This window comes from Falco peregrinus, chromosome 4 (genome assembly GCF_023634155.1).
Source record: "Falco peregrinus isolate bFalPer1 chromosome 4, bFalPer1.pri, whole genome shotgun sequence".
NCBI classification, from domain to species: domain Eukaryota; kingdom Metazoa; phylum Chordata; class Aves; order Falconiformes; family Falconidae; genus Falco; species Falco peregrinus.
The window spans coordinates 56,828,257-56,849,745 of record NC_073724.1 but is presented as its reverse complement, the minus strand read 5'-3'; the positions used below and the strand labels follow the sequence as shown (position 1 = coordinate 56,849,745).

The 21,489-nt window shown below is 40.4% G+C and overlaps 1 protein-coding gene across 9 annotated transcripts in view; it reads right to left on the bottom strand.

Moving 5' to 3' along the window:
- Positions 1-21,489, bottom strand: part of RASA3 (RAS p21 protein activator 3) — a 179,732-nt gene that overhangs the window by 72,835 nt on the left and 85,408 nt on the right. For all 9 annotated transcript variants that reach the window (XR_008746778.1, XR_008746777.1, XM_055801498.1 and 6 more), the window contains 2 exons: positions 21,201-21,318; positions 9,646-9,749 (listed from right to left, as the gene is read on the bottom strand). Coding sequence is in view for 7 of the 9 variants with exons in the window: in XM_055801495.1 (XP_055657470.1) it covers positions 9,646-9,749; positions 21,201-21,318 (222 nt within the window). In the remaining 2 variants the exon portion in view is untranslated. The remainder of the gene's footprint in view (positions 1-9,645; positions 9,750-21,200; positions 21,319-21,489) is intronic.

Below are 21,489 nucleotides of genomic sequence, written 5' to 3'. Positions count from 1 at the left end.
ATATGCATAGCAAGTGACTTGAAACTTCTTAGAAAAGCAATAACTAAATTACACAAACCTACAAAATAATACAGCAGAAAGGGTAAATAAGACATCTGAACTGCACTGAACTGAGGAGTTAACGCCACCAAGAATCTATGTGATGACGGCTGTGTATTTTCAAAGCTTTTACTCTTCAGCAATGGCAGTTTGTGGGCAACCTCGTTTCTCTAAAACATTTTGAGAAAGGAATAAATTTAAACGCATCATCTTCCAATAATTGCTTTAGACCTCACTCGAAATTGTTTACTTTCACTGTTTGCAATCCTCAGTGTACCCTTTAATCTCTTGCAGAAATCTTCCACCTGATCGCAGTGTAGCATGCACTTCCCAGAGACTGTTGCCTGTAATCAATCTCATTCACAGACGCCTCCCATGCAGGGAACGTCCTTGCAGAAAACTCAAGGACGATTTTACAAACATCTGCACCAGTATGTAGCATAAATAGTGTTATCACTGTGCCCTCTTTCAGTAGGGAGCCCTGCTGCTCTCTGTATCAAGAATGGCAAGATAACCCAGGTGGGTCTGACTGCACAGTCAGTACATAATAGGAGCACAAAGTGTGTGAAGGCAATGGTACATGCCTCCAGGTCCAAGAGGGTTAACACTGCGGTACGACTGTTTTGATTAGGAAACTGTTTGAACAGCACTGTTTGCTCTGCACACAAGCAGGTCTTATTAGTGAGTGAAACTTATTGACTGGGCTGGCTACAATCCAAGGTTTTCACTGCATACCAAGTGATCCACAAAGGAGAAAAATCTACTACGGAAAAAAGCAGGGGCAGAGAGAGAGAGTGGGGAAAAAAAGGCCAACACTTTGGCTAGTCTAAACATATACGAAGGTATATTACTGATAGGGCTGACTGTTTGATCTGCCCTATTAAATAATTCCCTGTGTATAGGAGCACCGTGCACAATTTTGGTTTATAACTCTTCGCCCGCTCAAGCCACATCCATATGCTCACTTGAACCACGCTCATCATCACCACCAGGTTCGCATAAGCCACAGTGCAAGTGTAAGCACAGTCACTATACATAGTCCTCTATACAGCCATTGCTCTGCCACCCGCTGACCTATGTCTGACCCAGCTCAAATACCTTCTAGCCTCACCAGAACTAGGTTAAATCTAGGCCAATAATCACAAGCTGTTGGCACCTGTCATTTGACCTGACGCGACACAATAAGGGCCTGTAATTCTCCTTGAAGATAAACCTGATGCAAGAGGGCGGAAAGGTTTACCCACCACTCATTTACAGGACGCTTTCTCCTTTGCACTTCTTCAGCGCCTTCCCAAACTTGAGCCCATTGTCCTGTGCGCTTTCTCAAGACTTGGGCGGCTGCCAGGCAGCAGTGAGAGCCTCTAAAACTTGCACCTGAGGCACCCAGCCACTCCTGCTGGTTTCCTCAGAGCCGCCCCAGGCTGCAGAGAGTCTGGGTCTCTTTAAGCTTTTAGACACTGTATGGGAGGAGGCAGGAAACAGCAGAGCACGTGGAATGGTACAAGGTGTAATTTCAAAACTTAAGTTACATTTTTACAAGTTAGATTCTCAGCAGCAAGACCAGCAACGATTAAGTAAAAGTATTCTTCTCATCTGAACAATTTCTTTCCAAAGTCTGATATTCACCAGGACCCTGTCATGTTGAGAGAGGGTAGGAAAGCCCCACACGCTCCTACACATTTTTCACACATACGGCAGCAATTTCCCTGTGTCCCCTCAGTTCAGAGTGAACACATCTCCACTGACACATTTAAATCTTAAGCCCTGTGTTCAAAACAAAGATGAGGCATGCCACACCTGGCCTCTTCCTTCTGTGAATCTCTCCTTAGGGAGAAAACAATCTACCAACAACCTATTATTTCAAACACGTGGCCAGCTCACAGATGAATGAGGTTACTACCTAGGGCCCGCATGGTCCTAAGGGTGCAAATTCCACTTCATGATCCCTGGCGTAAACTGATTTAAAAGCCTCCTAATTCCCTCACCCATGCACCCCATCCTCGCAGCAGGCTACACCGAAACTGTTGAGGAAACCAATCCAAAGTAAAAAACACCAAATAATGAGAATAAACATTCTGGGGGAGGAGAAGAGAAGCAGCAGTAAGTTTCAGAGATGATATGTTGAGGGTGCTGGCATTTTTAACATAGATATCATTTCAGCTGACCTGTTTTATGGCTTCCCCACTGAAGCGTCACATTAACACAGCTAGAAGATAGCAGAAGGTCATTTGGGCACACAGACAGAAATACGCAACAGAGATGAGTAGGGATTTCTGGCTTCATGGCTTGCAAAAGTGTCTGTGAAAGCGCTGCACCCTCGGTGCCGGTCCCTCACTGGAGTTTCAAAAGCTCTTCCCAGGCAACTCAAGGGAGCCCATTAGCTTGCCCCTGGACATGCCTGGGCTCGTTAATTCAGGGACTAACATTTCCATACAAAGACTAGAGTTATCAATTGGCTCGGGCATTCTCCATCCAGTTACAACTACCTTCTGTCGGGATTACCTGTTGGCGACAAAAGGATTAGGCACTAGTTTGAGGATTATATCTCACCTTTTAATACTCATTTGCCAGTTTGCAGAGTGTTTACCTCACAGCTGAGAGGTGTGAGTATTTATGTCAGATGCTAAATAGTAGAAAATATATTCCTTTACCAAAAATAAACAAGTTAAGACAGCAATAGGGCAGGAGTTTGTACTTTTTTTTAAAAGAGCATGAGGCTCTACCTGAAAAATGATCCAACAGTTATTTTACAGAACCCTAAAACCAGAGCATTTCATGAGCTCTTTTATCTTCTCCTTAGGTTATCTTTATCTTGGAATACTTGCACAGTGAAAACCACAGAACTTTGCATATTTCTGCCAACATCCTCCATTAACACTTACTGCAGTATAATTTATAGCAAAGGGTTAGGTCTGAGTCACATGTTAAAAGGCCCCAAACACCTAATTAATTCAGTATTCTTTCAGCTCTGCGCAGAAACTACTTTGCCTCCTATGTGCTGCAATACTAGGCAGTAAGATAACCTGAAAGCTAGTTCTGAAGTTGTTTCATGCTAGTACAATAAGTGCACAGACACACTATCGATGAATTCATTTGAAATAATGGATATGAAGGTGCACAAGGAGAGTCACTAATAGCTGGAAAGACTAAAGGCAAATCAGAATCAATTTTAATCAATGTTTTAGGCTGTGAAAGCCTCATGAAACTTCAATTACCTAAAAATCTCCAACCAAGAAGCACTGCTGCTATTCCAGATGACCCGGATTTTTTTAATTATCCGTATGAAAGGTTATTTGACAACAAATAGAAGTACAGCAACTTTGCAAGACAAAAAGGGCTAGATGCCTGCCTTTTGTTCAAGAACAGCACAAATTCACTCATGCCTCCTGTAACATGGAAACTTGAGGATTAGAAAGAAAAGGATGAGAATTAGGGGCAACATAAGACTTCAGAGCCTTAGAAGCAGGAGAGTGACTCCCTCCCAGCTCCTGTACAGTGCACCATGAAGCACAAGCACTACTAGATCATATGCTACCATGGGGAAGAATTAGTGATGTTAATGGCAGCACACTTCCAGCACAGTGGAGGTGCATCCTATGCAGAGTACTGATGTGTACTATGTTCGTGACCCCAGATTTGTTTGTTTTTTGAGTAACTAGTCCAAATATACAAAGAATGTAACTTAAAAAATCCATTTTCCCCCTTTGTGGAATTTATCTTGGATAATAAAGCAGAGAAAAGAAGGCTGCGTAAAAGACATAGCTTCTATCCTTAAAGGAAGCAAGCTGCAGCATTGCATGGACTACCCTCTATTAGGATGGTTTTTCTGGCCACATTCCTAAAGATCTCACCTGGCTTACTTTGCAATTTCTACTCTCCGTTCCTGTTACAAAAAAAATAAAAAAAAAAAACCAAACAAAAAACCCCCACAACCCTACCCAACCACACCTCTGGTACCAATTCTCTGCCAGCTGCTCCCTGGGCCCTTAAAATGTCCGATCCATCTGAGAAAGGTGGTATAGCCAGTGGCTGTTTGCAATGGGAGAGCAGTCCTAAAAGCTAGACTTGCAGTCACTGTTATCTGCCCTACAGTAGGCAACAAGACCCCGCAAGCACACCTGCACGGAACAACCACCTCCATCTCCTCCATCACCAGCCCCTTCGAGGTACTGCCACCAGAAGCCACCGCTATTGCATCTTCTTCACAGTCCCAGTCTTTGCTTAGTTCAAACGAGGCATAAACCAGAGACTGCTTAACATCTGCTAGAGCTGAGGTAAGTCAAGTACTGCAGAAAATACAGAAAGCCCAGGTGAAACAATAGCCGTCAGAGGTATGCTGGGAGGATGGATCTATGGCAATATTCCAAATACAGATAGTATTAACACTGTCATTTGGTAAGGAGTAGTGTTGCATGAAAGGACAGTCTCAGTTCTAGTGCATTATGTGCAGTAGTTTTTTAATAATATGTGTACTTGTAGGAGGAAAAAGGAAAAAATAGGTATTTTTTGAAAGCTCAAATTTGTTTCCCTACTTTTGTGACCATCTGTTATGTTAAAAAGATATTGTAAGTGCATCCTAATAATTTATTCTATGCAGGAAGTATTTATTTTAGGCTTTCTACACAACTGTAGAGAATCTTCTCAGGACAATTCTAGTTTATAGCTTCTTGAGACTTGTCATTGTGGGACAGAGTCATCTGTTTCCTTTATTTCACTAGTAGCTATATTTATACCATACCGAGTAGCTATTATTCCCATGTCATGCAACAGTGCATCACAGAAACAGTAAACCAAGTTGTGACTGCTGCCTAAGCCATGGTTGGGGTGGAGGAAACAGAGGAACACAAAATCTTCACCTCTGCTTTACTATGTATTGGAAGATCTTTCCTCCACCATAGCAAGAAACATAGTTTAACAGGGATGACTCTTTTTCAATTTTTCTTTTAAACCAATAAAATAATCAAAAGGTGATGCTTCCGCTACATTTGGCAAGAGTTACCTAATAACAGTAGATGGTTTGCTTGGATGTTTGGTAATAAATGGTGGCAACTCTACAAACACACCTCCTCAGCTTTGGAAGTAGTCATTAACAAAGGTGCCGTCAGCTCACACATGCAAGCTTCAAACAACTTTCAATTCCAGGGTGTTTTCATTCTGTGAGTGTCCCTGAGCTATGACTTGGTTTCATCTACTTCAGTCCAGAGCAGCTAAATTTAACTACCTCCAAACGCAAATTCGTTTTATTGCCTTACTTTGCTTCAGCTCATCTAATATTAAGACGGAAGACAGTTACAACCTGCCAGCATACAATGGCCACAAGAATTCCAGTTTGTTGTACAACACACCTAATAACCTCTATGAAGGTGACTTACAGCAGTTAAGTTATACTACATGTAATTAACAGAATCACTAGCTAGTCTTCTCCCCACTGGCTTTCTGCTCCTTCATTGAAGAGCTCAGGCATTTCGTATCTGTGCTTTATTCAGTACCATTCCTTCTCCATCAGCATGGCAACCGAACCTCCTCCTCAGTCAAGAGTACACAGACTTACAGAGGAAAGTTCTTACTCCCCAGTGCAGAATGGGTACAAGATTTGATATAGTGAATTTACTTTTTCCCCCTCAGAACTTCACAGGGGTTGCATTTTGTTCAGGTTCCTGCTTAACGCAGGTGTTAGCAAGTCAGTTATATGCATCTGTTACCAAAACAAATGAAGTCCTGGGGTACAAAAACCCAACGTGATTTGTGATTTAAGTAGAAGATAAACGACTGTGTATACCTGAAAGGCATATAATGTTAACTATTCTCTCAGTGCAGTGTTAAATTACTTGGTGTGGCACATTTCCTCTGTTTTTTAACTGATCCGTATGTTCAAGGTCACAACCTGGCACCCTGAACTGTTCATCACACACCTAGGAGAATGCCAGCTCAGGGCATATTGTGGAGATAGTTTTCTTCACTAAATCTAGCTCAATTATTTAAGGGTGAGAAAAGCCTTCTGCCCCACTGAACTGGCGCAGTTTGCCTCATTCAACATCCCTAAAAATCTGAAAACTAAATATCAAAACATAAACATTAAAGAACATATATTGACATTTGCCTTATTTAGCAGCACTACTATCCTAACATTTCTTCTACTGCATCCAGCCTGAAGTATCTTTTTTCCCATTACTACTGGAGGGGTACCAAATGACAGTTTTTCAAGTTAACTCCATATCCTCAATGTTTTTCCTCACAGTAACAACTAGATAGAAACAGCTATCCCATGTGTTATACAGACACATGTTCCATCAAATTGGCCTTCAACTCCTGTTTGATCATTTGGAAACAAACCAACAAATCTAATTTTAAATAGAATTTACCATTACTTTCAGTAGTACATTTTCTGCTCAAAGCATCTCAATATACTATATAAATCAGTATATAAAATCTAGTCAGTAACAGTCAAGACACACAATACCAATTAAACAACTTAAGAAGAGTTTATTTTCACAGCAACTGTGTATTTGCTACCTTTTATCTAAAAAAGGCAAAACACATTTCAGATCCACTGAGCTCTGCATTTTCTTCATTATGTTTGCATTTCAACCAGCATCCAAGACTCTTCCAAGACACAATTATTCAAGAGTTTTTTTCTGTTTAGCTAACAAAATCCTAGATGACTTAGCAAATTATGATTAGGAAAATGCAAATGTAATAAACAAACATGCAGACTCAAAGATATCTTTATCTGCACAATCCTCCCATCCTGTATGCCAAAATACTACAGCATGTTCTAAAACGTATCTACATGTGTTCCAGTTTCTGAATTTGTTTGGTTCTCCTCGGAAGTTTCTGTCAGAGGTTTCAGGGGGTTCTTGTTTTTCATTTTCTCACCCCCACTGCTTCCGCTTTTAGTGGCTTGACGTTCTCATCTGTCATATACTAAGTTGCATTTCAGATGTTAAAAGAATTTACCATCAGAAACTTGTATTTCGTATTTGAATAAATAAAGGCATGCCTACCCTGATCTCCAGTTACCCTGGAAATCAGGATTACAGCACAAAGAGAAAGTTCTAGCAATACTAAACAGTGATTCAAAAGTAATTCTGCTAGCCAACAATCTTCAAGAAATAGCTACTTGCCACATTCTCACCATTTTGACACAGATGCACTCTGTTCTCTCTCTGTCTCGAAACCCCCTCAAAACCAGCCAAACAAACAATGAAAACAGATGTCTTAAACATACCAGATCACACAGGAAACACAGGCAAATTCACAAGCTCAGTAACATCTGAACTTAAAATTTGTCTCCCTGGATGGAAGACACAACCCCCAACATCCTTCCCTGAGAAAGTTCATTGCTGGATGAGCATGGGTAACCACATTTTCTTCAGCAGGAGTGTCTTATGATGACATCATATAACAAGCAATCTCTGTAACGCAAACAAAGGGCCCCTATTTGCACAATTCGGTGGTTCAGTGGAAAAGAGCTTATTCTAGCACTACTCTGACCAAACTTCTTCAGCAGGGACCTCTTCCAAACCTCCTTTGCTCAAGCCTCTTAAAGAACAGGTCTCTCAAGACCAAGCTGACGATACACATAGAACAACTATTCCTTCTAAATACTACTGAATTTGTTCCAATGAAAGAGCTCCCTTTCTCAAAGAAACTCCAGTGCTGCTGCTGACTCCTGTTCAATAGGAACTAATGGAAACAACCACATGCAGTTACTTCAGAGCACTGTTCTCAGAACGCTGTCCTATTACTAACTCTGTAAGTTCTGCTTGCATCAAAGTGACAGTTAATTCTGGATTTTTTTTTCTTCTCTCCATTGCTATTTATCACACTTCCACACCTTTGAAACGCTCTTCAAAATATGCCTCTGATAAGGATGGAAGGGAACAGAGGAGGAAAAGGGAAAAACTCAAGACTACAACAGCTAATATGCACTGTAAAATCTCAACATAGACAGGTAACACTGGAGGTTCTGCCTTTTAGTGCTACATCAGTATAGTAACACGAGCCTGCCTACCTGTGGATTCTGCAATACATGCAAAAGCCAATGTTGCTTTTTCCTGAGGAGGTAGGGAAAAATAGAAACCTGATCAAACACTCAAGCATCCAAATAAAAGTCTCTTCATATCTTCTGCAAATCCTTCTTTTCACAAACTTCTCCCAGTACCTTTAAGACAAGATTACTCTAGCAGCTCCTGAAGAATTCCCCTCCAATGTCACACCTTGATTATTAAAACAGGAACTTGGGAAACATGGAATTTGCACTTCTTTATACGCAGTTTCATGAGTCTGGCTTGTGTTAAGTGTTCAGACACCCGTGTTTCAAAAGGGGGAGTAAAGCCCTGAGCAAGACAAATCCCAGTCCATGGCCTGTTCATGGGTCACTGCAGCTGCACAAAACTGGTGCCACACAGGAGATCAGATGAGGCAATTTCAACAATGAAAAACTCATCAGTTGAAAGAAAGGAGGTATTACTTTCATGTTACAAGGGGAAACTAGAGATCAGAGAGACCAAAAAGTTTCCAAAAGCTCACTCAAAAATCAGAAACTGATCCCTTCCTCCCCCCCAGGATGCTAGATTGCTAGATGCTGTACAAACGCAAGCTCAGTTAGGGACATAAAGAGAACGGCAATCCAGTTTCCTAGCTCACATGTAAAATGTAACACAGTAATGAAAGAAGTCACTTCAAAGCAAGCTAGTCACTGCACGATAAACTACTGTAAAGATACATACAAAGAGATCTGCACCACCACCCCACCACTTTAAAATAATGCATTTTATTACAGCACTACACAAACTGTTGCTCAACATCAGGCAACTTCCTCACTACAAGCTCTGCAAGACCTCATTGATAACTACAGTCACATTATAGTGAATTTAGAAGAATGGTAGTCATACGTGACTTCTTCCAAAAGTAAGAGATTAAAAACTGAAAAAATCCGAACAGTTAAAACGACTTAAAGTGGAAACTGTTCCCCCTTCAAGGGAACTACGCTTTTACAAGATTTTTATCCCTGAAGAGATAAATGGAGTGTCATGCAATTTGCTGCAGCTGAAATGCATAGCAAACAGTATCTGCAGAAGCAGAGGTCCTGCCCACATATAACAGGCACTGGAAGTTTTACAGAGCTGTTCTGTAAGCAACAGCTTGCTCTAATACTCTATAAAATTCTGTCACTATTGTACCATGGATACCTGTGACCAGTAGCTCTTACTCTGCATGTCATTAAGGCAGTCATTATTTAATAATACCGCATATGTGTAAGTGTAATGAGCCCTGGAAAAGGCCTTGCATTTAGAAGAAAAAAAAATATGCAGCAACAAATGATATTGCCAACATTTAGACAATGCTTTATTGCCTATTTCAGTTAAACTGCAATCTGCATTTACTATCATAACAGACAGCATTTATTTCCCAGACTTTTTTTGATATATGTAATACTGAAGGCATTTTTGTCCCTTAACAAAAAAGACAACACTGAGCAGTACTTGATTACCACTGTCATTGTCAGTCCTATCATGAGCCCAACTTGTAAGACTACATACGATCTAACAGTTAAAATCCAAGAGCAGTAAGCTGTAAAGAAAATAATTTATGAACACATACCTATAATGGAATCCCTTCGAAAAACATCTCTGTCAAAAATATAAAATGACAGATGGCGAAAGGTCCGAGGAATTTCACAGTAAAAGTCTTCTCCATAGAAGGGGCTGGGTAAACAAAAAAAAAAAAACAACATACATAAACAAAAATACACACCAAAAAAAAAAAAAAGAAAGAAAGAAATTAAAAAATTAGTGTTGGTATCCTGGAAGAGCCAGTGCATTTATACTTCACACCCAGAACATCGCTGTAGACCATGATGGTCTTTCCCACCCATGAATGTGCACCTTTAAGCACTGTTCCACTTTGACTCTCCCCAACTACCTTTCAATGCCCACAGAACAACATTTCTTAATGTGCAAAAAACAGATACTTCTTGTTATCTGGAAGACAAGAATCCCTAAACAAAGAGGGCAGAGACTACATTATTTGTTAACATACAATGTCCTGAAAGGCAGAGAAAGGCCCCTACTGCCACACTATGCTTACAATAGACCATTACAAAAGAGAATACAAAACCATACACACAAACAGGATAAGCAAAATACAGCATGGTTAATGGCTTTTTAAAAAAAAAAAAAAAAAAAAAGATTTTTTTTTTTTTTAAATTAAAACGCCTACAGGCACTGCCTCTTTCCTCATCCCCTGCAAAGTTTTTTACCTAAAGTCAGATTCAGTCAACTGATGGTAACTAAGCCTTGGAGCTGGCACGATGCTTGTTACCTGACAGCACTGCCTATCTATTTTTGCATATTGGAATTGTATAGAATAAGTTATTTTACAGTAAGACCAGGTTTAAAAAAAAATAAATACTATCTCAGCATGAAAAGTTCTTTAGAGACTTAAGAGACTGTCTTTGGATCCTACCAATTTAAATGGGGGCAATAATCTCAGACACTTAATAGCAACCCTTTCAGCTTCTCTCTATCCAATTATATGGTTAAGGATTTATTCCTAAGAACCATAAGCATATATCAACATCATTTATTCACTAACAGGTCTACCATTTGACTTGGAATCAAAAATCTGTGTAAGCCATGCTTCAGTAGATCTAAATGAGTAGATGCAATTTGAGTCATATGGACAAATACAGCAAGCACTGCAGATGTAGACTTAAAAATAAATCTAATTTCAACAGGCCGAAAGCCAGCAGGTTTTTTTCTTCTCTTTTTAAACACAGACCTCCTTATTGTCTTGGCTAAACCCAAAAAATGGAGACATGCTGGAGCTTTAATCATTATTAAGGGATTTTTATGTCAGAAAATTAGATACCCAAAGGTTATTAATAGTTCCTTGCATTAACCTTAAATTTTTCAGCATTTTTTCAGCAGAGGTCATTCTGTTCGCTTTTTTCAGGATATTTTACATCACCATACACTTTTGCTAGTATTTCTGCCTACAGTAAAAATACGTTCCCCCAGAATTACCACATTCCTTCAAGAACTAGCTGACAAGTCTCACTTAAAACACACAAGCACTGCAAATTATCTATGCACTCTGTGTTTGAAGGGAATATGCCACATTGATTTCATGAAGCCCAGAGACATCATTCAATATTCAGTAAGAACATTATTTAAGTCACTACTCCATAAGCCACACGGAAGAACACACACTGGATAAACAAAGCCCAAGGCGTAGCCCAAGGCATGACCCACGGCTTAAACTTCCACCACTGAAACAGTTTCCCATTCCTTGAAATAAATGCATCCAGCCATCAGTTACGGCAACCAAGGTGAGCCCCACTCAGTCATCCCTACTGTGAGGGCAGGGGAGGAAATCTAACAGCTGGAATTGGAAGCTGCTTTGACTGTCCCAGTTGCCCTCTCTGATTCAGCACTCTCGGTTATGTCCTCTTTACCTATTCTGCTCCAAGACGGTTTATTTAGAATCAAGAATTCAGCAGCCACTGCTTCAGCCACAAAATACGTGAGTTCCTTGGTACAAGCAGCCTCTACCAAACTGGGAATTAGCTGATTGTCCTAGCAGCCATGCTTCTGCTGGCAGCCCCAAGGGCCTCATTCTGTGCACATCACTTGGTGCAAGTTTTCGCGCACAGGCTTAGCCCAAGGGAGCTACACAAATGCATAAACATTGCCCAAATACCTAGTGCATTATACATGCAAAACACTTGCATGGTTCTGAGCCCTAATACTCTGTTCAGCCATAAAATTGTCCTTTCTGCTGGAAGAACACAACAGATGAAATTGCTCACTAATGACCTTAGAATGAAATGATACTTACCAAACTGTGGATTATGTATCCAATCCTCTATCAAGAATACAAGGGGAGCTTCAGTACAGTGGAAGTCTCAAGGCAATGTAAATACAAGTGAGACTTACACTGAGCACACTTTAATTCAGCTCAGCTGTTTCTGGGGGAAAGAGCAGGGAAGAGACAACAACTGGGGCCTCTGGCAAGTCCCCTATTAATGTTTGTCTCTGGCGGTGGTCAGGGTCAGAAGATAACTAAGACCACACCATAGCAAAACAAACACAAAAGTCAGAAAAGTAGAGTGGACATCAGGAAGCATCTAGTCCCACACATGGTATCAAAAAGAGACTGATTAGCAGAAGAAATACCATGTGGGCTGACTTAGCCATGCAGGGATTGCATCTGGTCACTGCTTTTAGGCACAAGGCTTATTAGCCTCAACAACACCTGCTGGCTGGTACTCCTCACAGGACACATTATTTGCAGCCGCTGTCAAGAGAAGGGAAGCTTTGTTCTGCTCTTATACCCCTTGTAGATTCACAACCTCTCATCACTCAGGTAACACCCCTGAGGTGCACCGAGTTCTTAATTGATACAAGCAAGCTGATTTCTAACACAAGTGCACTCTCTCTGCACTACATAATTAGCCAACATTTTAAATGTAAGGATAGATATCAAGATAATTCTGATACCCCCTGCCCAAATCTTGTGTAGCTCTGCAAAAACAGTATCCTCTCTCTGAAGGATGCGAAAGTAACCACACAAATGCTTCCAGCTTCCACTTAAATGTGTGCTTTTCTTCCATGTATCTCTTCAGAACAGTACTTGCTTTGTCTCCCACCCGGACCTGAAGAGCAAGAGGTCGCAGCGGTCAAACAACATGATTTATTTCCCAAGCTAACGTATCTTGAGCACGAGCCCCAGGGCTCCAGAATTATTTTTCCAAAAGAATAGCTAAGTCCCTCCCTCAGTGTCCCCTCTCTCCCAAAAGCCAGAATTAGTCTGATGGGGCTTCAGTGAGTGCTTTTATTTTGATATAGCAATTAATAAAAAGCAGCAGCATCTGCCTACACAGCCCTCAGGAGTCTTGACAAAATCCTCCAAAAAAAAATACTTTCAGAAATCAAAATCTTTCAGAGCCAAATGAGTTCAGGTTCAACTTCCAGGTTTTGAGTTAAGCTTTCCTTGTAGATTAACCAACCCTATGCTCAGAAGGAATTTTAGTCGTGCAAAGAGGAGAAGAAATAATATGGGTCCCCTCCCCAACCCTGCAATGTAGGCTGCACATCTATATGGTCACAACAGAAGCACATGGACAAGACCAGTGTAGTCATTATTTCAGTTTCTTCTGGACTTCAAACAACTGATGGGACATAACTGCTGAGAGCATGATCTTGCAATGACAGAAACAGTGAACCTCTGCTGTAAAATGCAGTTTAGCACCTTCCGAGTTGAATAGAAAACCATTTTCAAATCCATCTTCTTCAATAGACTACTAAGCTTAGAACAGTTTTACTAATTTATTTTTAGTTTTGCTATCACAGTGATGAGAAGAGTAGCAGTACAGACATCAACTGTTCTTTAGTTATGAAATGGGGCTTGTTCCGAAGTCACTGTCTCTCATTTTCCTGACAGGATTAGAAATTACAGAGAAAGACCTGTATCAATTTTGAAATCCTTGCTGCAAGCTTTCAGGCACACAAGGGCCTGACTCTGTAGCCTTCTACTCCACATACCCTCTCTTCACACCCCTTTCTCATCTCTTTTCCAGTATATACCCATCACCTTGCTATGCTCTGAAGGGAGGGAAGCTCTACCTCAGCAGCCCCTTCTCAGGAAGCATAGAGCTCTTGCTGCACAGCTTTTTATACACTCCCTACCACCAATACATACATCAATCAATCCCTCTCAGGACGCCTTCTCTAGGATGCTTCTACAACTTGTCACAGAAGAAACAACAACAAAGTCAAGTAAAAACATAAAGAACAGTGCAATGGATTTGAATCTGCAGGCATACTTCCACCTCGACAAAAATTCGCTTGTTCTGAATGCTTACAGAAGCAAGAATAGCACAAAACCAAAACCAAGAAGTTCCCTCTAGGTAGCGTTTCGCTCACATACAGCTATCTCGCATACAGCCCTTCCCATTTCAAGGTATCTATTTTTTAATCTCTTTCTATGTGTGTTTTTGCAATGGATATTTTCAGGAGGAGACAGGGAATGAGAAGAGAAGCAAATTACTGTGCAGATCAAGTGGAATGAAAGCAAGTAAGGAAGAGAATCCTTATTTCAAACATGATGAATGGGAACTTCCTCCCCTAGAAAAAGGTTCAAAATTTGCTCACTTTTACATGTTTTACTAAACATCAGAGGCATACTTGCAACTCTAACTCCATACTATCAGATATTTGCAATGATTTCAGTAGATAGTATTAACAGAGAGGAAGAGATTTTGTAAAACATATCTCTGTGTAGAAACACTTTAGTTTCAGGCTGTGTTGCAAAACCTCATGCTTGTTTCTCAATACTTAGGATTCGCTAAAGCAGTTTTGTTTTTGTTTTGGCACCAGTACTTCAGTGGATGAAGTGAAATGCGTGATGAATAATAATGAAACCCCTCAAACCAGAATTCTTTGTGTATGGATTTTTTTTTCACTGCTTTTCTGATTAAAAGTAAGGATTATTAACATGCCAGAGACAACTCCACATCCTCTATTTTAAAATGTTTAGAAATACTGGATTCATCCTGCTGCATGAACTGAAGACCAGAGTTCACATTGCCATGTGAGTAGGAAGCAAAATCAGCCAGTACAAAGGAGTACACTTGTTTGTCTCTACTACTAAGCTTTTTCTACTCCTTGGCTAACATGTTTTATACTATGCTTTGCAGCGTATGTAAAGGGAGTGGGGTAGAGAAGAGAAAGTTTATAAGCCAAATAAAATTTGAATACACTTCAGTCTCCTACTAGACAGAGCTACAAGAAGACAGGCAACTGAGAGCCAAAGTTGGCAGATGCCATGGTAACTTCCTTAGACAATTTATTAAACATACCTAGTATTATATTGGAACACAGATTTGGCATACAACATGCAGCAGGAAGTACATGGCACAGCAGGCAACATCTAAATCCAAACATACCACTTATGCCCACTGTTATAAGTGCAGGCTGCAGTCCTCCAGACATCCACTGAGCCTAAGCAATTTTTATCTCATGCCACCGTGCAGACACCCAGGACAGTGTTGTGTTAATAGCCACAACCGCCCCTACTACACAGAGAAAAAATACAGCAGTGTGCATTTTCTCAACTCTATGCTCAGAAGAGAGAGACAGATACACAAGCTATAGTTATCATCTTCACTTGACAGTTGCTGGTTTGGCTCAATGAGGCTTACAGGGATTATGATAACTTGAAGCAGCAGCCGCTTGGCCCCTAGTCACCTCCCAAAATATTCTGTAAGATGACACACACAAACAACAGAAGTCACATTACAGCTGCATTTACTTTTTTTTTTTTTTTTTTAATCACTCCAAGCAGCCTGCAACACCAACAATTGTTACTCACATGGGTGGCTTTTCATGTGGATAAACGCTCCCATTCATAAACCCTGCCTTGGGTCTCAAGGCTCACTTCATTCTCCTCCTTTCATTAAGTCTTGCTTCCCTTCCTGGCACCCTTCCCAGCTGTATTACTTCCCTACACAACCATACAGTCCTTGCCTTCAGTAATATTCCTGACCAGGCTGAAGTTGCACTCATACCCATCTTATCCCATTCCCTTAAAGGCTTGGAGTGTTCCAGAATTGCAGCCTATCGATATTAGGAAATCAAGCCACAATTAAATGTAGTTGAGTGCTGATGATGGCAGACCCTGGTGCAGGCAACACGCTAAGGAGTGAACTGGGAGCATGCAGGAGAGAAGCTGCAGAACATGCTACAGCATCCAGCTCAAGGCCTCTTTACTTAAGGCCTCTGGACTGGGGAAAGCTGTTATTTCAAGGAGGTGAGCTGGCAACATAAGGATATGGAAGTAGCTAATGAACTAACTCAAGATACAACAGCTAATTTTGGCAAAGCTGCAACTAAGAGAAACAACTTTGTGTTTAAAATTTGAGAAGTGGCCTGCATCCAAGATGTTATCGGAACATAAGAGAAGTTTAGCTATGCAGCCATGAACTCCAAACACAGGGAAATAAAGGGTTTAAGCAAGCCTAGAATTAAAAAATAACAACATTAAATATGGCAGTAGAATTACCTAAAGTTCTGAAAGCTATTGATTTAATCTGTTTCCTGATCTAATACTTACTAGTAAAATAAAGACACAGCAACCTCTTGTTAAAGAGAACACAACCTCAACTATGAATTTACAGTACATTTCACTATACGCTCACAAGCACACTGCAGCCTTGTAGTTCTCACTTACCTTCACTGAAGACCAAAAAAAAAAAAAAACCAAAAACAAACAAAAAAAAAGACTGGGGGCTGGGGAAAGTGCTTCTGGCTTCATTTGCTGTTTCATTCAGGCTTTGATCACTATGTTTAGCACGTGAAAAATTCCTCAGTGGAATAGTGGAGAACTAAATAATCACAGACTCAAGACGCTTGGCTCATCTCTCTAAAGCACACACTGTCAGCCATTTGATTCTTACCGTACGACAGTTTTTGCCTTTATTCATATCCTTGAAACAAATTTAGAGATGTCACATTCCTTCCATTCTTCACCTATGATTTGAGAAGCTGCCTTGACTTCCTGTTGCAGCTGACACTGCCCTTTAAGTGAATGGAAATATTTGATGCAAACAGCAAAGGCAAAGCCAGTCTTAACACCAACAAGCCAAGAAAGTTTATCCTCACATAAGATCTGTAGCTAGGAACAAGTCCTGGATGGTGGAGCCTGAAGTTTGAAACTACTCATGGGGGAAGCCAAGTAGTTGGTTCAGCAAAGGAAATTTTTAGGCAAAATCCTTGTCAAGCTGTCTACTTGCAGCTCAGAACTAAAGAAGAGTTGCAGATCTGTGCACTTAAAAAAAACCAGTAATTCTCACATGTTCCTTAGGACATAAAAATACTTGAGTCCCTTCAAATACATCTGTACTAGGTTATATGGAGCAGATCCAATTCTATTCAGTGCCTTTGTGGATGATGGTAATATAAATGTTGAACAACAAATACAAAACAGAGAGGCGTATAAAATCCTGGCTCTAACTGACCCCTCCCTCATATCTTATGACTTGCATGTGACCTTCTTAGAATTTATTAGAAGCTTGTGCCAAGGAGTTTATGAAAACAGTGCTGCTTGAAGAGTTCAAGATTCTCTTCCTGGGAACCTGGATAGCTTGCTCTGATCAACCCACACGTTCACTGTGCTTGTCCAAAGATCCCCAGAGAAGTCAAATGGCTCTGAAATACCTCACATAAACAGTACTTTTGATTTGCTCTGTGGCTTGCCCCTGCTGTAACCCTTGACTTGTTTCAGTCAAGGTGCTACCAATTTATACTCAACAGCAGCTCTCAAAATCTTCTAGCACAAGGCAGCAGAGCAACCATCCAGTATAACAGAAGCCAAGAGAGGCTGACTGGCAGGAATTTAAGTTCCTGACTGTAATTCATGAGTCCCACAGACTGCTGAACAGAGGAGTCAAGGTTCACCATGCTGCCTGCTCTCAGTTTTAAGATGCAAACTTAGACAAAGGGCTTCAGGCTCACAGAGATTCTCTTCAGAACACTGGTGAGGGCATGGGACTGGCCAATAGGATGTGGTGGTTCAGTTCTGAATGAGACACCTTCTGTTGATTTCAAAAGTTACTGCTCTCAGCTGTCTTCTCATGCCTCTGCTGCAGCCTAATAAAATAAAATTCTGTTGCAGAAGATTAGGACACAGCTCAGGGAGGCAACTTCTTACACTGTCCCAGTATAAAATACGGGAGATCATGAGTCAGTCTGAAGGCTCTACCATAGATATCCCAAGGAAGCCAGAACTGGACGTTCATCGAAGTCCCTCTAAGAAGGAGAGAGAACTACTTCCTCTCCCCCATTTGCCAGTTCTACTTAAGTTTTACATCAGGAGACCTGCCTGGAAAAATATACATTTCTGCAGGGCTTAGTAAAAGCTTAATGAAGCTCAACTGAGTAAAAATACAAAAAAAAAAAAAAAAAAGCAAGCACTCCTTGAATTTCCAGGTCCACAAGACAATGTTTCAGCCTGACTTTAATTATAAGCTTCTTCAGGCAGATAAAAACGTAATTTTACGCAGATATGCTGGAAAAGATAGGCTTCCCCAGGACAAACCTGAATGCGAAGACATTGTTTCAGAGTCAGTAGTGCTAGGGCTGCACGTGAAAACACCTTTCAATTCAGACATTCACACAAACTATCTTATTTCTCATAGGATTTTATACACAAAAATCATTTTTTGAGTTTATTGAAAGATGGGGGAGTTACCAATATGAATGAAAACACAAAAAACTCTTAAATCTTACTTTATAGCAAGCCAGCCCTGTATCAGCCATAAAGCAATAAAGTAGAAAATAGACATGAACAACAGAGTACAGCTAGCGTTCTCTCCTTCAAACTACAGTCAAAGGCTATGTCACCCACTTCAATGCCAGCCACACAGATGCTCAGGCAGGATTTGATTATTTTAGCCATGTATTTGCCTAGCTTCTCATCCCTGCTCCCATCTAACATCGTATATCACAGCTGTGATACCTCAGAAAAAGGGACACAACACATGCTTCACTATTACGTTGGCAACTGCCTGGCAAAGAAGCACCATACATGAAAGCAAGCATTTCTCTGCTGCATACAAATTACATGGGCCTTAGGGCACATAAGCCTCACTTGCCCAGTAATTCACGGTTACTCAATGGGTTGAATCAATTTACAAACAAGCATTAAAGAATGTAACAGCATGACTGGCTCCTCAGCTATGCGCTCATCTTAGTCTAACAAAAAACAATAGGCGACTGCAGTACAGTCTGAAATCATTTGAAAAACATCTTCCTCTGAAAATCTATGCGCTTGTTTTAGTACGTGTAAACACAGCCATAAAAGATTAAGTAGCTGTTTGACTGTGCCTCACTAAATAAAAGCAATTCCTATCCACAGACTAGGAAGACATCCCAGTTTTACCACTCATGTATTTGGGATTTGAAACAGAAATGCAAGGACAGAGAAACACTTACATGTATTAATTCAGAATTCACTTGATACCGACGTCTGTAAGTAAATAGTCAGGAACTGTGAAGAAGCAAGTTTTTCAAAAATAGTACTTGCAAATAGAAGCTTTGAGAGAGAGAGGGCAGACAACCACTGAAGATAAGAATTCAATGGGGGAAGAAATAATGACCAAGGACATCACCTTTAGCCAACTCTTAGAGCAAAGAAAACAGGACTACAAAGTGATTTTGAGAGGTCATCTGGTCCACTGCTGTCCCAAAGCAGGAAGACTCTCCATATTTTGGTTGGGACTGGTTATACAGAACCTATTGAAAGCCTTCGGCAATAGATGTGGAAAAGCCAAGGCAATCTACTCCAGTGCTTCAGAAACTTTAATGACAGGAAGATTTTTCTTCACGATAAACCTTAACCTAAATGTCATTCCCCACTGCAATTTAACTTCATTATTACTTGCAATATCTATACTGGACATGCAAAGCAATTCCCTCCCTCTTAATTTTTTGAGGAGTTTGTTGTTTGGGGATTTTTTGAAATATTTACATAGTTATATCTACTCTCATCCCTCCTCTCTAGGCTAAACAATTCCAATCTTTTAACCATTCCTCACTGGTTATGTTTTTCAGACCTTGATCATTGTGTTGCTCTCCTCTGAATTCACCCCAGTTTATGAAAAGAACTTGGCCCCACAGGAAATCAAAAACCTTCCAGTTCTGCACAGCCTCAGTGTACCCCTTCAGCTTTATAATGATATCTGAAGACAGATGGAATTTTTCCCACTGAAGGAATCATGCTTGTTGCTTATTCCTACTACAAAGAGTTTATTTTCTCAGTAGAAAAATACTTGGATTAATTCATGGAAATTACATCAACTATTCTCATACATCCCTACTCCCCACCTCCCATTTCCCTGCAAGCACAAACGATCATCCAGAAAAAAAAAAAAAAAAAAAAAACAACAACCAACCACTGTGCAACTTCCCAGGAATGAATTTAAATGAGTTACAAAGTCAGTTTTAGAGAAACAACTGGTTCAGGGACACTGCATGTCAGCTATTGGGAGCAAAGAAAAAAAGCATACAGATCAATCTTCACTTTTTTTTTTTTAAATATAGTACAGTACAAACAGGAAAGTGTTAGCATCACCATTCAAAAACACTCTAATTATATTTAGCCAATTTAAATGCCTCAAGAAACAAAAGTCTTTGTCATACACCCCAGCACACCACATCAGAACATAAAATGAAGAATAGAGACTTAAAGACAACAAAAAGTTATGTGAGAGAACAATTAAAGTGACTTAAGGGAATTAATCCCACTTCAAGGTACTCAGACTCACATTCTTAAATGCATTGGGTACTCCTGAGGGGTTGGGGGTGAAGTCTAGAGCTATCTCCCAAAGAAAATTATTCGCAATAACAAGACAAATAGCAAATTCCTAACTGTATTACTCAACTCTCACTCTTTCCCCACTTTATATCTTAAGATAAATGTTATAAACTTGACTATTACTTGCTGCTGCTTTCCCCTCAGCTCCCAAAAAAGCGTCATTTGCCAGAGTATACACACATGCCCAGTCTTGCTCCCTGTATTATTTTTGTGTTTGGGGATTTCCAAGAGAAAAGTGTTTTAACTTTTGCTACGTGCTTCTCATTCTGTTTCATTCTACATGGCTTCTACAACCTCACAGGAAGTGTCCAAATTAATCAGACAGGCATCTTATGCTCAAAACCTCTCATTTTAGTTACAGACTCATGACGGGGGGGGGGGGGGCAGGAGGGAAATATCCCTAACTCCTCCACACCCATGAGAGTAGCTAAATCAATGCAAAATTCTAAGCACGGATAGATGCAAAATCGAATTCAGTGCTCCCTTCTAAGCCGAGATCTAAAAAGCTTAGGGAAGTTCAAAACAAATATAGCAGAAAGAAAGGAGCACTGGCTGCACACTCTCGGTGGCCTTGGTGAAGACATTTTCCCATATATACAGATAGGAATCATGGCGTTACTAGTTCTACCACTAGTATTCTTAAAACTGGAAGAAGGATCATATTCATCCTCCCCCCCCCCCCCCCCCCCCCCCCCCCCCCCCCCGACGTTATCTTTGTAACATTAAACAAACACAGTAAGGAAAGAATAAGAAGATTTAACATGTATACATGTATTTGTTACCATAATGACTTCTCCACTATTTTGGTCCTGAAAACCTCCTCCTGGTCCAGGTTTACAGTGCAGTAGCAATCTCTCATCTTGTTTGGCCCCGGATAAGTAGGAAGATTTTTGGCTTCGCCTAAAGACAAGAAAGACAAAACCCAGAAGGATTACATATTAAACCGTTATCCATAAATTAGTCATCTAACAACTAATGCAGTATCAGCAGCAAGGCTAAAGCAAAGCATTAAGTTGTATTTTTCTTCCCAAATGTGAAGTCTCTATTAAACATAGCAGCAGTATTCTGTCT